Consider the following 14099-nt stretch of genomic DNA (forward strand, 5'->3'; position numbering starts at 1 on the left):
CTAATTACATATTCAAAATAGTTTACCTACTCAAGTATGCAATTTCAGATGCAGCCTTAGTCCAAATAAAAAATGATGACGCATTTCAAAAAGAAACTGCTTGTCAAACTAGACAACAGAATAAAACAGAACAGAACTTAATTTTGTCCATTTGTTATTGATTGGATTGTGAAAAGTGATCATAGACGTTGAGTGAGCTTATCACGGGAAGAGCACGTTAAGACATTTTGTTTAAAGATTAGGTATGCATGGATGAATCATTCACAATATGTGGACTAAAATAAATCAATCAATAAAAAAATAAGACCAGTGGCATACATTAAGAAAAAAAATGGGGTCAAAGTTCAGTTGCTCTTCCTTCTCAAGAGGGTTTATGCATTTATATGTCATGCAATCTCTGTTATTAAATACAACTTTCTTTCTCCTTCAGGGAAGATGGCGTTGGAAGTGTCTCAGTACCTTGTCCAGGTAAGGTCCGGTCTCCCCACATGGCATCTCTTTGGAAGTCTGTGAGCGGAAAGCTCCCCCAGTCCTGCCGCCTCTCCGCATCTCACCGTCATTCATTCCTCTCCTGTCATGTCTATCGTGACCCATACTGGAGTCTTCATCCTGACATAAACAATCAGCACATTTATACAGCTCTGCACCATCACACAAGAGCAAGTCAACATGGAGCTAAGGACTAGCTTACCGTAACGCCCATGTTTGAGAACTGCCGAGTCACAGGAGATGCCCACGAGTCCCCACTGTTACCTTTAAGGGGGCTCTGGGGGACAAACCAAAGGAGAGAGGGTTGGGAATGTTAAGGTTTATGCTTCTAAGGAGTCAAAAGTTTTCCTTTAAAGTCTTGGTGAGGTCAAAAGATCTGGCTATGAAGAGCTTAAATATTAGCATAGCGCCGCCCTCCTACGCATTTCCGCTCAATTTTCATTTCCCTTCAGTACTACGTCTGGGATTGTGGTGTATTCTTGGGTTTTCTCATATTTTTTACAGGTCCAATCAGCGAACAGAAGGAGTGGCTGAGAATGATGACGTTGAGGTCATGCGCTAGTTTGAGTCGTCATATGTCACGACCAAACGTTAACGAGTGGCTCTGGGCAGATCCAATAGTTTTAAACTTCAACAGAGTACCTGCCCTCACGGAAGTCAAAGCTTGTCAATGGAGAGCGGCCAGACTCTCTGTACAAATTAAATGTACGAGAGTCTGGTAAGCCAGGCTACTTAAACATACCTTAGTGTTGAGTCTCCTGGCCCCCTGGCCTTGCCCCCAGCCGCTAGAGTTGTATGTGTTGCTTTGGGATCCCCGATTTCCCCACACACCAACACCACCACCACCACCATCCTCTTCCTCCCAGCTGGAGTGACGGGATGCATTTGAGCTTTCATCACCCCACCCCTCTTGCATAGACTTTGAACCTCCTGAAGAGAATATATATGAAAATTAGAACAAATTACACACTGGTAGTGTTCCACCTTGTTCCTGTTAATGCAACACATAATCAAGAACATTATACGTAGACTTACACTAGATGCAATTAAAGTTAGTTTTCCTTTAAGATTTCATAACAGAGCTCAAAATAATTCTCCTTACTCTACCCAATTAATTTTGTACCAATATTGACTGTGCTAAATAAGAAATATTCTGTCAAATATTTCAGTGAAAAATGATTTGTGCAAATGTCACATCTTTAACACATGGCAACAGTTTAAAAGTAGCCCAATTCCACGGGAAAACCGCATGATTGGCAGAATGTATTGGGGATGTGTACTTGGATAGGCTATTACCAGGCTTAGCAGAATGGGAATGGGAGTTTCCCCATCCTCCACCTTTCCCTGGTTCACTCGATTCCCCCCAGCCACTTGATGCATCAAACGATTTTCCCCAAGAAGCCGTGGGACTGTCCACAGATGGTTCGCTGGGACCACTGCTGCGTGCCCATGTTGCAGGAGCTAGAAAGTGTAAATGTTTCAATGAAAGGGATGTTTCTGGTTCAAAATGGTTTAATCGACTCGATATGAACTGCTGCCTTCTTACCCGAGTTCTTCGATGCGGGTCCAGGCGGTCTTCCAGACGACTGCTGTTGGGCCGGTGAGCTGTTCTTATCCCACAGATTGACGTTCTTGCTGCTGTAGCGTGACGGATCGCCCCATGCAGACGTGCCATCATCGATCTCAATCTTCCGGTTGATGGACTGAGGCGAGGGTTCATCCCACCCACTCGGCTCAGTCACTGAAGTCATCTGAGGGATTGGCCCACAGCTCCACCCGGATCCTTTGTTCTGGTCGTCCGGCTCTCCTGGACGACCCCTGTCCTGCAAGGCCTTTGGATATCCCGGCATTTGCTGCTGGGTCTGCGATTGCTGCTGCGGTTGTTGATTTTGGGTTTTAAGTGCTGTTTGTTTGTTTGGTATCGGTGATGGAAGAACCTTCTCGCCCCATCCCTGGTGTGGTTTGCCACTGCCGCCTCCGTTACCTCCCCAGCCTCCACTCCGCTGTCCCGACTCTTCCAGGTTGTCCTCGTCCTGACTCTTGCTGTCACTGCCTCTCTCTTCCTTCCAGCCTCCACCCTCGGGCAATGGCGTCCACTCACTTCCACCACCCTGTTTCCACTCCTTTCCTTCCCTCCTGCCTGTATCTTCAACCTCCTGGTCTTCTCCCCAACCACTCCCTTTGCGACCAATCCCAACACTTGTTTCTCCATGTCCTGTCCACCCTTGACCTCGACCCACCTGCCTAACCTCCTGCTTCTGCATTTTGGAGCTGGGAAGGTCACCTGCATTCCTCCGGCTCTCTTTACTTCGGTCTGTATGCGCTTCAGCATCCCAACCAACGTTCCCACTGTCGCCCCCGAAATCCCAAGCAACGTTCTGCTTGATCTGCGTCTTGCCCCATCCCGTGTTGCACAGCACTTTAGGATCCAGGTTAGTGTGATTGATCATGCTCTGCAAGGCTTCTTCTGGATGAAGAGCCTGAGATCCAGAGGGACTTTGAACCAGATTGTGGGCTTGCTTCCCATCTTCACTGCTTTTTTTACCAGTTGATTCTCCCTCTGACCCATTCCAGCCATCTCCTGCTTTCTGATTGTCGTCTCTTGATCCCACGCTGTTTGCAAGCATTGAAGACTCCTGTAAACTATCCGTTCTTACCTCAGAGATCTCTCTCACATCCTCTTTTGATGCTCCAACTGCTAAGTTTGAGGTCCATCCTGTAGCTGCCTGTTTGTTTGAACCTACTGTGTCTCCATCCCACTTTCCCTGAGAGATGCCAGTGCCATCACCTGAACTTCCACCAACTGCATCACTGCTCTTCCCAACAGGGTCTTGTCCTGTATCCCACAAATCCGCACAGGAGACTCTACCATCTCCACCATTATTTGGTCCAGCCCAATCCCCAGTAATGGGCTCTTTGTTCTTGCCGAGTGTCTGGTAAAGCGCATTGGCTGGACTCAAGGGTGCAGGAGGAGATTCCTCAGAGGCAGTGTGAGTTAAGAGATCTCGACCTGAAGATGCTCTATCGGGGTCAGCAGGGTTGTAGTTTTGAGTGCCCTCCTGGTCTCCAGAAGGTGGCGACACCTTGGAATTGAAATGTTGATTGACTCCTTTAATGGACTCTTTATTCTCGGACTGTGAGGATGCACCTCCTGCCACACTGGCTTCTGCATATTCAGAGAGTTGAGAAGAACTGTTCATTCCCAGGGCGGCAGACTCATCCATCCCTAACCTGGCAGACTGTGGGGCCTGATCACTATTCCAATGGTCTTCCGGTCTTGGCCATTTCTCTACGTCAGATTTATCCTTGTCCATTCCCTGAGCAGAGGGTTGACCTTCTGAGCCAAGCCCCCATGTGTAATTTGCATAAGTGGGAGTGGCAGAGGCGTCAGACGATGAATGCAGAGAAACTGAATCTACCGTATGATCTGAAAGAGGAAAAACAAACATCAGCATAACCAAATAAAAAAATCAATAATTAATATATGAAACTCCACGTATAATCATAAACGCTGTACAAAAGTTTGGGGTCACTATGATATATTTTAAGAAATTGATACTTTGATTCTGTAAGGATGCATTAAATTGATAAAAAGTGTCAAAATATGTTTGTTACACAAATAAATGTGGTTACTCAAAATAGACACTTTATTACTGCCACAACCATTTTCAACATTGATAATAATCAAAAATGTTTCTTGAGCAGCAAATCAGCATATTATAATGATTTCTGAAGGATCATGTGACCCTGAAGACTGGAGTAATCAGTGTTTCCCAGTCATTAAGTAGACTATGGCAGCCCACCATACTCTAATCTGTCCCGCCCCAGTTTCATAATGACCTAATATATTGAAACTTATCGTAATAATAACATAAAATATCTTTAAAACTTTTGAACGGTATTGTGTAAATGAAACGTTTTAAATCATATATTCACAGGAACTTGATCTCTGTTTTCAAATTGGTTTGATTTAACACTCTAAACTTGGTCTTAGTTAAGATAAAACAAAAATAATAAAACAATTGTATATTTTAAACTTTATTTTAGTAATTTAAACAGACTTACAAAGCATAAATGTAATGGCACAAAGAAAAAAAATCATTAACTGCATAAATCTGATGCAATTATCAACTAGTCATCATTGACATAATATTCAGCCAGCACAAAATCTGTTCCAAGTTCACACAAAAAAAAAAAATTGAATCCCGATTTATCCCAATTAAATAATTGAATTAAAATTAAAATAAAACTTTAGATTTACATGCATGCAATACTTCCACCTATAAAAGTCTCTCTCAGCTCCATTGACTACATTTGACCACATTACAGACCGTTCTGTGTCTACTGTCCCAACATGTTGAACTGGACCCACCTGAGGCGTCGGCGTGCTCCTGCAGGGGAAGTCGGGGCGTGTTGTCCGCTGCGTTCGCGCCCCCCAGCAGCATGCAGGACAGCGGCGGCTGGCCCCTCTTCAGTAGCACCTTTGGCTCCGGCGTGTTGCGGAAGCGCGGGGGCACCTCGCGGGGCATGGGGCGCTGGGACACCGCCGGGGGGGGCTGTCCGTCGGCCACAGCGGCCCGCTTTGCATCGTTCCCTCCCTCAGGGGGGCCCGACAAACCCCCGACAGCAGGACAGGGGGAGGGTGTGTCTGCGGGACCGGGTCGTGATGGAGCACAGGTGAGGGTGCGGAGTTCTGACATGAGGAGTTAAGAAGAAGAAATTAAGCGCATAGCACAGGATATAGGGATGGGCGATATGGCCTAAAATCCATATTGCGATATACATTGCAGCCTCTTGCGATAACGATATATATCACGATATATAGATTATAATAAAACCATTTCAGAACAGGTTACACAGACCCTAAGGAAAGCCAAACAACTGCTAAATATATATATATTCTTTTTTTTAAAGAAAGAAAGAAACGGTGTATGTCGTTTTGAGAACATTTATTGTGCAAAACTGTAATTATACAACATAATGTTGCAGATAAATAAAATTCAAGTACACTAGCTGCAGAGACTTTAAGTAGCCCTAATGTTTAAATATTATGGATTACAGCTTATAAAAACCCCAAATTCTAAATTAGAATATTGTGAAAAGGTTTTCATAAAGCTGTAAGCCATAATCATCAAAATTATAACAAATAAAGCCTTGTAATATCTCACTGTGCATGTAATGAGTCTATATAATATATTAGTTTCACCTTTTACTTTTGCATGATATTCTAATTTTTTGAGTTTCACCTGTTATACGTCAACTAAAGAAAATGCTTCAAGTATAAAAGTTTATTTACAGTAGTGCCATAGACAGTAAAAAGTGCAGAACAGTGCAGAAGGCACTCCAAATCAAATGTAGTTTGGCTATTTTTTTTAAAGGACACAAAAGATGCAAAGAGCAGAAAAACTGATGCATTCTCAGTTAAAAAGCAACACAACAACGAATCTTAAAATCGGGCACACACAGAGATGTTGTGTTTACACCACTATTTTGTGAATACGCGCTGGTATTCAGTGACATGTTTCGTTTTGAGGTGGTAGAACAGATTAGTCGTGTGTGTTACCGAACGGTTGCCCCACGCACTCTGTATAGTCTGTATAGTTTGCTGCTGCTCGTCGGACGGCTTAAATCCGAACCAAGTCCAAATAATGGATGTTGCACCGATCTTTTTCACCAGCTCCTCCGTTTCGCTTTCAGCCGTGTTTACTCAAGATGACGACGAATATGATAGGTTTCAGCCGGTTGCAGCTCGTGGCTCTAAATTTCGCGGGTAGATTGCGTCATCAACATGCATTATCGCGATAGTGCAATAGGATTAAAATCTCTATCGTAGGCCAATTTTGTGTAGTTTATATCGCATATCGTTTATATCGCACATTACTAACAGGATACAGCACATCGCAAAACGATTTAAACAAATCCTTAACCCACTAAGCAAAATGATGTCCAAAACACGTCTTTTCAACGTCTTTGTCACAAAAGTCGGACGTTGATAAGACGTCCACTGAGGAGCCAGAATGAAAGTTTTTATGACGTCATTTTTTGACGTGTTCTGCACGTCCGATTTAGACGTTCATCGAACCTTCGTACAAGGTTAAAAACTAGTTCAGATGTGGCCATTGTGGACATATTTTCAACATCATGTATGGTCTCATTTAGACATAATCACTTTGACTATTGCTGTCAGATGATCTTAGTGAGAATTAACAGAGGTTTAGATGTTGATATTTGTTTAATTTGAAGTGTCACCATTGTGGTGATCGGTGTTTGCTTTAGTTGGGTTCTTGTTCCCTTTCTTTTTACTTTAACTTTTTTGTGGCTGCTGTAACTTTATGTTTATAACATAATTGCTGTTGCAGAGAAAGCCAAAAAAAGGTATGAGATATTATCAGCTCGATATTGACATAACCATCAAAAAAATGGGCATCTAATAGTGTATTTAAACTACTGTGTTTATATATGGCATTCATAACCACCAACCGTGTGGATCTGCAATATTGGTGCTATTAGCATTTAAATTTTCACTTGTTTGAAGGTAGAAAAAAAACATATCCACATTAATGAAGTCACACACAGACATAGAGATTTTGGATATGAATCACAACTACGGTGACAATAAAAACAAAAAAGCTTGGGAATTAAGGTACCCATCATGCATTGCAGCATGAAGCTTTTGTTTATTGTCACCATTGTTGTGAATCATATGCAAAATATTGATGTCTTTGTGTGACTACATTACACATTTGCTCAAATCATCATGTGCACATGTTTTTTATATATCTTCAAATAAGTGATTATTTTAATGCTTTTGGTACAATATTGCAGCTCCACAAAGACGGTGGTTATGAATGCCACAGCATCTGACAACATTACATGCTTGTTTTGTGATGATTTCACCATCATCAATAAGCTGAAAACACCTTATCTCCTCATTGTTTGCTTTCTCTGCCACTACAATTGTGCTATACAAACACAATTAAAGCAGTCAAAGAAAAGCTGAAGTAAAAGGAAAGGGAACCAAGAGCCCAACTAAAGCAAACACTGATCACCACAATGGTGACACTTCAAATGAAACAAATATCAACATCTAAACCTCTGTTAATTCTCACTAAGATCATCTCTCAGCAATAGTCAAAGTGATTATGTCTAAATGAGACCAAACATGATGTTGAAAATATGTCCACAATGTCCACATTTGAACTAGTTTTTAAACTTGTACGAAGGTTCGATGAACGTCTAAATCGGACGTGCAGAACACGTCAAAAAATGACGTCATAAAAACTTTCATTCTGGCTCCTCAGTGGACGTCTTACCAACGTCCGACTTTTGTGACAAAGACGTTGAAAAGACGTGTTTTGAACATCATTTTGCTTAGTGGGAAAGGTCTCAAGTGGCAGAACATGTCTAAAATCTGACATAGGCTAAATCTCACCACACAACCAAGTGATGCATTGTGATCAATTCAATTAAATTCACATTTATTTGTAAAGCGCTTTTCACAATACACATCGTTTCAGCTTTACAGAAAATGCATGAGCCCACGTTACAATATAAGGTGATCTGTTATCAGAGGTAACTTGTGTAAGTTATGTAATGTTCATACAAATCACAGTTAGCTAAAAATGTATTAATTTAAACAACGTAATCATTTAAGGCAGAAACGTTGAGCTCATTGAAGTAACGAATACTTGTTTGTTAACAAATGATTCTGACATTTAGAAAATTGTAGCAAAGTGCAACAGCGCTGCTTATTCGCATATATTTCAACAATTCTTCATAAAAGAGTTTCAAACCATGAACGAAACCAATCAGCTCCAAAATTAATCACAACAGCATTTGATTATAAGCAAAACATATTTGAGAGTCAGAAAAGAGATAGTGATGCACACATTTTTTGGCAACCAAAATATTGAGCCCAAAACAGCAAATACAATTAATTTCGTTTTTGCTGAATTGCCGTTCAATTACCTAATCAACCAAACTTTATCTTTGGTTTCATTTGTTGGATAAATAAAAAACCGTTAATTTGTGTTTTGGTTTATTTTCTGTCAATCACTAATAAAAACACAAGACTGTGTACTTCTAATGAAATCAGAAACCAAAACACAATGTAGAGTACATTGTTTTGGATCAGTCAAAAGTTTTGGATCGGCAAGATTTTTTATGTTTTTTTAAATAAGTCTCTTCTGCTCATCAAGGCTGCATTTATTTGATTAATCAATACAAAAAGAACAGTAAAACTGTTAAATGTTATGACAATTTAAAATAACTGTTTTCTATTGTAATATATTTTAAACTGTAATTTATTCCTGTGATCAAATCATTACTCCAGTCTTCAGTGTCACATGATCCTTCAGAAATCATTCTAATTTGATGCTCAAAAAACATTTATTATTATTAATGTTGAAAGATGTTTGTTTTTTCAGGATTCTCTGAGCCAAAAATGATTTAAAAAGTTCAAAAGAACAGCATTTATTTGAAATATAATCTTTCGTAACATTATAAATGTCTTACTAAACTTAAAGTTCATTAATTCAATAAATGAAATATGACTTATAATGAAATAAAGTTCACTTTAATTCATTCTTGATCTTTATCTTTTATTATTTATCTTATATCCCCCACAAAAAAAACAAAAAAAAAATCTTACTGAGCGCAAACTTTTGAACGGTAGTGTTTAATGTTACAAAAGCTTTCTATTTCAGATAAATGCCGTTCTTTTGAACTTTCTATTCATTATAGAAGTAAATAACAGTTTTTGAACATTGATAATAATCATAAATGTTTATTGAGCATCAAATCATCATATTAGAGTGATTTCTGAAGGATCATGTGACACTGAAGTAATGATGCTGAAAATTCAGTTTTGATCACAGGAATAAATGACACTTTACTATACATTCATATAGAAAACAGCGGTTTTAAATTGTAATAATATTTCACAATATTACAGGTTTTTTTTTTTTTTTTTTTTTATCAAATAAATGCAGCCTTGGTGAACAGAAGAGACTTCTTTTAAAAACATGAATCTTACTGACCTCAAACTGTTGAATGCTAATGTATGTGACGGCTTCAGATTTGTGTCTTTCCCATTAACACATTAACTTATTATTATTATTATCAAAATAAATATTAGGACCTACAATTAATTTGCCTTCCCTAATTTTAATACCGCGTCTGAGGATTGAGGAGGACTCAATGAAAATGTTTTTAAAACTGACTAAAAAACATCAAAATTGAATTGCAAAGTGATCTATTGATAGACTGTCGAGTGTTATAACTTGTTATAAAAGACACGCAGCATTGTTATAGTTGTTTACATTTAAAGAGGCTAATAAATATACTAATTATTATTATTAATAATAATTACTATTATTACAAAGATCATAGAGGCGTAAGATGAAAGATAGAGATGAAAATCAAAAGCAGCTTCAAACGCCGAAAAATAGTTTAACAAGAAATATTGATTCTTTAATTATTGATTCTTGGTCATTAATGTATGGTCCACAATATTACAGCAATAACTGAGGATAATTGATATGCCGTTATCAGCGCTGATGCAGATTCGGCTCTCGTCGTGTCTGAGAGGATTAATGCGCCGCTAATGCAGCGCCAGATGCCAAAAGCTCAGTCCGTTGACTGGGGTTTGCAGCGAAAAGGTCCGAAATTCTCGTCCGAATTTATCGCACGTTAAAAAATAAATAGGATCACATCGAAACTTTCGTCCGTCATACAATTTTTGGGATCGTGTTCGATTTTCTGCATTTTACGCATCCGTGGCAAGCATTTTGAGAGGCGTTTTCGACCAATCAGAGACGCCGAATAACGAATACGGAAAAACACATATGAAAATTTCGGACTCAATGTGTAAGGAGGACCTCAACTCTTGAGCAACAAAATCCACAGGCTCGCCTTTTGAGTGAAATATTTCTACGCGACATGACATATTTATTCATCAACTGCAAATGATAAAACTTTCTTCATCGCAAAATTATAGTAAAAGATTCTCATTTCCCGCGATAAATAATTCAATGAATGAGTAAATAAACAAGTAAATATGTAAATTAATGATCGAATAAGTAAACTATTGCTATCCCCATCTCCACCGGCCAGCGATAATCGTTGACGATATGACTGTGATTTGATTTATAGATTATGTATGTAGTGTGTGTGTGTGTGTGTCCAATACCAACCTTTTGAGCCGTCTTCAGTGTCCTGTAATAAAAACAAAGAGTTCATCAGATGTTTGTATATTAATATATAGCTAGTGATGAAGCTCGTCTCACACACACACCTCCGGATGACTGCGGTCTCCTGTCTTACGGTGACTGTCTTCCATGAACTGCTTCTCCCTTCCTGTTCCTGTGAACCGACACACACACACACACACACTCACTCACATGGGTGTGCAGCACATTTATTTAACGGTGGTTTTCGTGGCCTGTTTTATACACCTTATGTCCTGTATTTATGCTATGCAAGTCGTAAAGCTGCAACTTAAGCAATTTCCAACAGCCTAGAGATATAGCAGTAAAGATTTTATTCTATTCTGTTTTTAATATTTACAAACTTTCTTACATAAACACAACATTACATTGATTGTATACCCAGATAACGGGAACGTTCACAAAACTTGCAACACTTGGCTAATGTTCTTCCAGTAACATTGATAGAACATTTGTTCAATGCTATCTGGTTTTTAAGAATGTTCTCAAAGCGTCAGCACAAAAACATTATTTATGGATATTTTTTAACCTGAAACGTTTTTTAAATGTTACTTGTTTCAGAACGTTCAGAGAACATTCGAAAAGTAGCCTAACATTCCAATAGTGCTTGCAGAATAATACGATGGAATGCTCACTTAACGTTCATATAACACAAAGAACGTTTTAAAACATTGAATAGGGACATTTTAAAAGTTCAGAGAACATTAAAAAATACCGGGTTTTTTTATAACTTAATGGAAACGTTAGCAAAATAGTTTTGTTAGCAAGGCAATATCAAAGTACACTGATATTTATCATGGTACTAAAATATGACCATACTATGATATTATTTATTTAATGTACTTTAAAGACCAATGTGCGACTTGAAATGAACTATGATCACTCGGAATCTTTTGTGATTTTTTTGCCATAAAGACGTTTTATTCATCTTCCTGCACAAACTTACCAAGCTAACGTGCTAATCATGGCGCATTTACACACAGACATTCAACCGCAGAAAAATCGTTTCATAGCACTTGAAGCGGTTATAATAGTGTTACTTGTATCATTCCGTGTCACATAAGTTGATAAACGGCTCCTATACATTTAATTATTCAGTGGATTTCGATGAAAACATAACAACTAAGATACTTCAGCTAACGTTGGCAAAATAACAAAGATAGACTTCAAACATACGTCTAACCGATTATGTGACATATATACATACGTATGTTGATGCTAACTTGAAATATGTTGTGTATGTTTGTACATGTTTGGGTTTGTTTTGCTCACCTCAGTCAGTCCGGCCTGCAGCTGCGCACTGGACGCCGCGCCGATTAACATCCGGGTATCAGTTCGCATCCGAACGGGCGACTGCGCGTGCGCGAACACACACACACACACACACACACACACACACACACACGTACGCACGCACGCACGCGCACACACGCACACACACACACACACACACACACAGAGAGAGTTTGTGTGGGCGCTGCTGACAGACCAGCAGAGGGCGCTGTGTGACATTCTTACAGCAATTCTTATATCTTACAGTTTTTTCACTGCTTACACACGTTTTCAAAACTGTCACATTTTTTCAAAACTCTACACACAATTCCCAAAACTGCACACACAAAATTCAAAATGCCTCACATCTCCTTCAAAATGTAACACTGCATTCAAATGCCATAAACAAGTCAGAATGAAGCATATCAAATGACAAACACTTCTTTCATCAATTAAATAGTAAATTTTTGGATATACCATGTAAACACTGTTGTTCTGAATCTAAAGCTCGTTGGTCTTTCATAGGCTATATCTACATTTCAATACGTGAAAGTAATCTGCTGAGAGGGGTCACAAGTACACTGTAAACACCGATGCAAAGTAGAAACAAAATATGTAGCCTATTAAGCCAAACATTACTGTTGTATAATACAGTAGCATACAACAAAACCTTAAACATATGTTTACAGTAAGGTTTGGCATGCATATGGGTCCGTGTAAACTATGTAATGTAGCCTATATGTGTAAATACTTTACGTGTAAGGGAACGGCTGACAAAAAAATAGCATGCTTTTTAATGCGTCTGACGGATGGACACAATTTAGGAAGTGATTGTGTGAATAAATGCATTTTTTTTAGAGAGAGAAATAAAGCAGCTCGACCGCCTCCTGCAGGAGAAATGAAGAATGACGAGGTTAAGCTGTGATTTTCCTCAACCGCACTAATAGCAGACAAAAGCCAGAGAGAAAACCAAATGTAAGAAGATAAACAGCATTTGAAAGGATAAAGTCAAAGTCAAGTGAATGATGTGAGAAGTGAAGATGAGCAAAAGCTTACAGCACCTGGTATTCCCAAGCAAATTCCCCTCCAAGTACCTAAGCGATCGTCAGCCGTCCAATGGTTGAGCAATGCTGAGCAGCGATCAGCCAATGGTTGAGCAATGCTGAGCAGAGCTCAGCGCTCAACAGACCAATCATTGAGAGAGGATCGGAAACCGTCATCTAGCCATCTAGCTATGTGAGCTGTTTTATAAATAATACTGGCGGCCATCTTTAAATAATTTATTATTGTCGACGTTATTGATGACCGATTGGACTGTTTTTTTTTTACTCTCAGGTACCTTTGGTATAATTATGTGCTAAGTGATGAAACTCGATATATTTTTGTGATGAGTGAATGGGCTGTTTTTGGTTGATAATAAGTATTTAAAAATAACAATGCATTTTAATTGTTTATTAATGAACTATTTTTTTTCTAAATCAGTGTCCGCTGCAAACATGTCTCCATACATCTCTGTTGTAAAGTGCGCCTTTAAGAGAAATGCATCTTTCATACGGATTACATAATCAGATGATATTTGCTTTCGATTTGATTTTTTTCGTTTAAAAGTGGACATATCAAGCTTTGTATAGATATTTGTTTTCATATATCCTATGCTAGAGACCATGAAAGCGCGTCCTGATTGTTTTCTTTTATTTTACGAAAGCAAAACGTTTTCTTGTTATTGTGAGTTTACACAAATGAAAGTATTGCGACTGATGCATTATTATTTTCTGTATGGCCAGAAATAGAGTATTTTAAGTTGTTTCCACTGTTGATAGGAAAATGCAAATCGCATCGGCGCCTCCATGTCATGCAGTGCGCGCTACACACTCCGAGTCCGCACACACGCTTATGCGCCTAAGAACAGCGAACAATTATCTAGGTTAATGTTAGAGTGAGCGGTCATGCCAGACAGATAATCCTCATGTTTAACAAATCAAATCATGCATTTTCTACCGCGAGTAGAGTTTGAAAAAGGCGGGTGTACAGGAGCCTTTTAATGAACGTTTGGTGTAGGTCTAGGCATAGAGATATCTGAACATCTTTGCCAAGCGCAAACCAGTACAGAAG

General features: G+C 39.1%; 1 protein-coding gene across 3 annotated transcripts in view; it reads right to left on the bottom strand.

Annotated features, from left to right (window-relative positions):
* Positions 1-12059, bottom strand: part of tnrc6bb.1 (trinucleotide repeat containing adaptor 6Bb.1) — a 33805-nt gene extending 21746 nt beyond the window's left edge. Inside the window, exons 1-9 of one of the 3 annotated variants that reach the window (XM_079615198.1) lie at positions 11988-12059; positions 10784-10851; positions 10683-10704; positions 4862-5182; positions 2036-3916; positions 1786-1950; positions 1232-1416; positions 692-766; positions 460-609 (exon numbers count right to left, since the gene is read on the bottom strand). In XM_079615198.1, the coding sequence (XP_079471324.1) occupies positions 460-609; positions 692-766; positions 1232-1416; positions 1786-1950; positions 2036-3916; positions 4862-5182; positions 10683-10704; positions 10784-10828 (2844 nt within the window). In that variant the 5' untranslated portion in view covers positions 10829-10851; positions 11988-12059. Of the gene's footprint in view, positions 1-459; positions 610-691; positions 767-1231; positions 1420-1785; positions 1951-2035; positions 3917-4861; positions 5183-10682; positions 10705-10783; positions 10852-11987 lie in introns of all 3 variants that reach the window. The other 2 variants (XM_079615197.1, XM_079615199.1) reach the window with 2 other exon arrangements.
* Positions 12060-14099: the final 2040 nt, after the last annotated feature.

The sequence above is a fragment of the Phoxinus phoxinus genome, assembly GCF_949152265.1.
Source record: "Phoxinus phoxinus genome assembly, chromosome: 1".
NCBI lineage: Eukaryota > Metazoa > Chordata > Actinopteri > Cypriniformes > Leuciscidae > Phoxinus > Phoxinus phoxinus.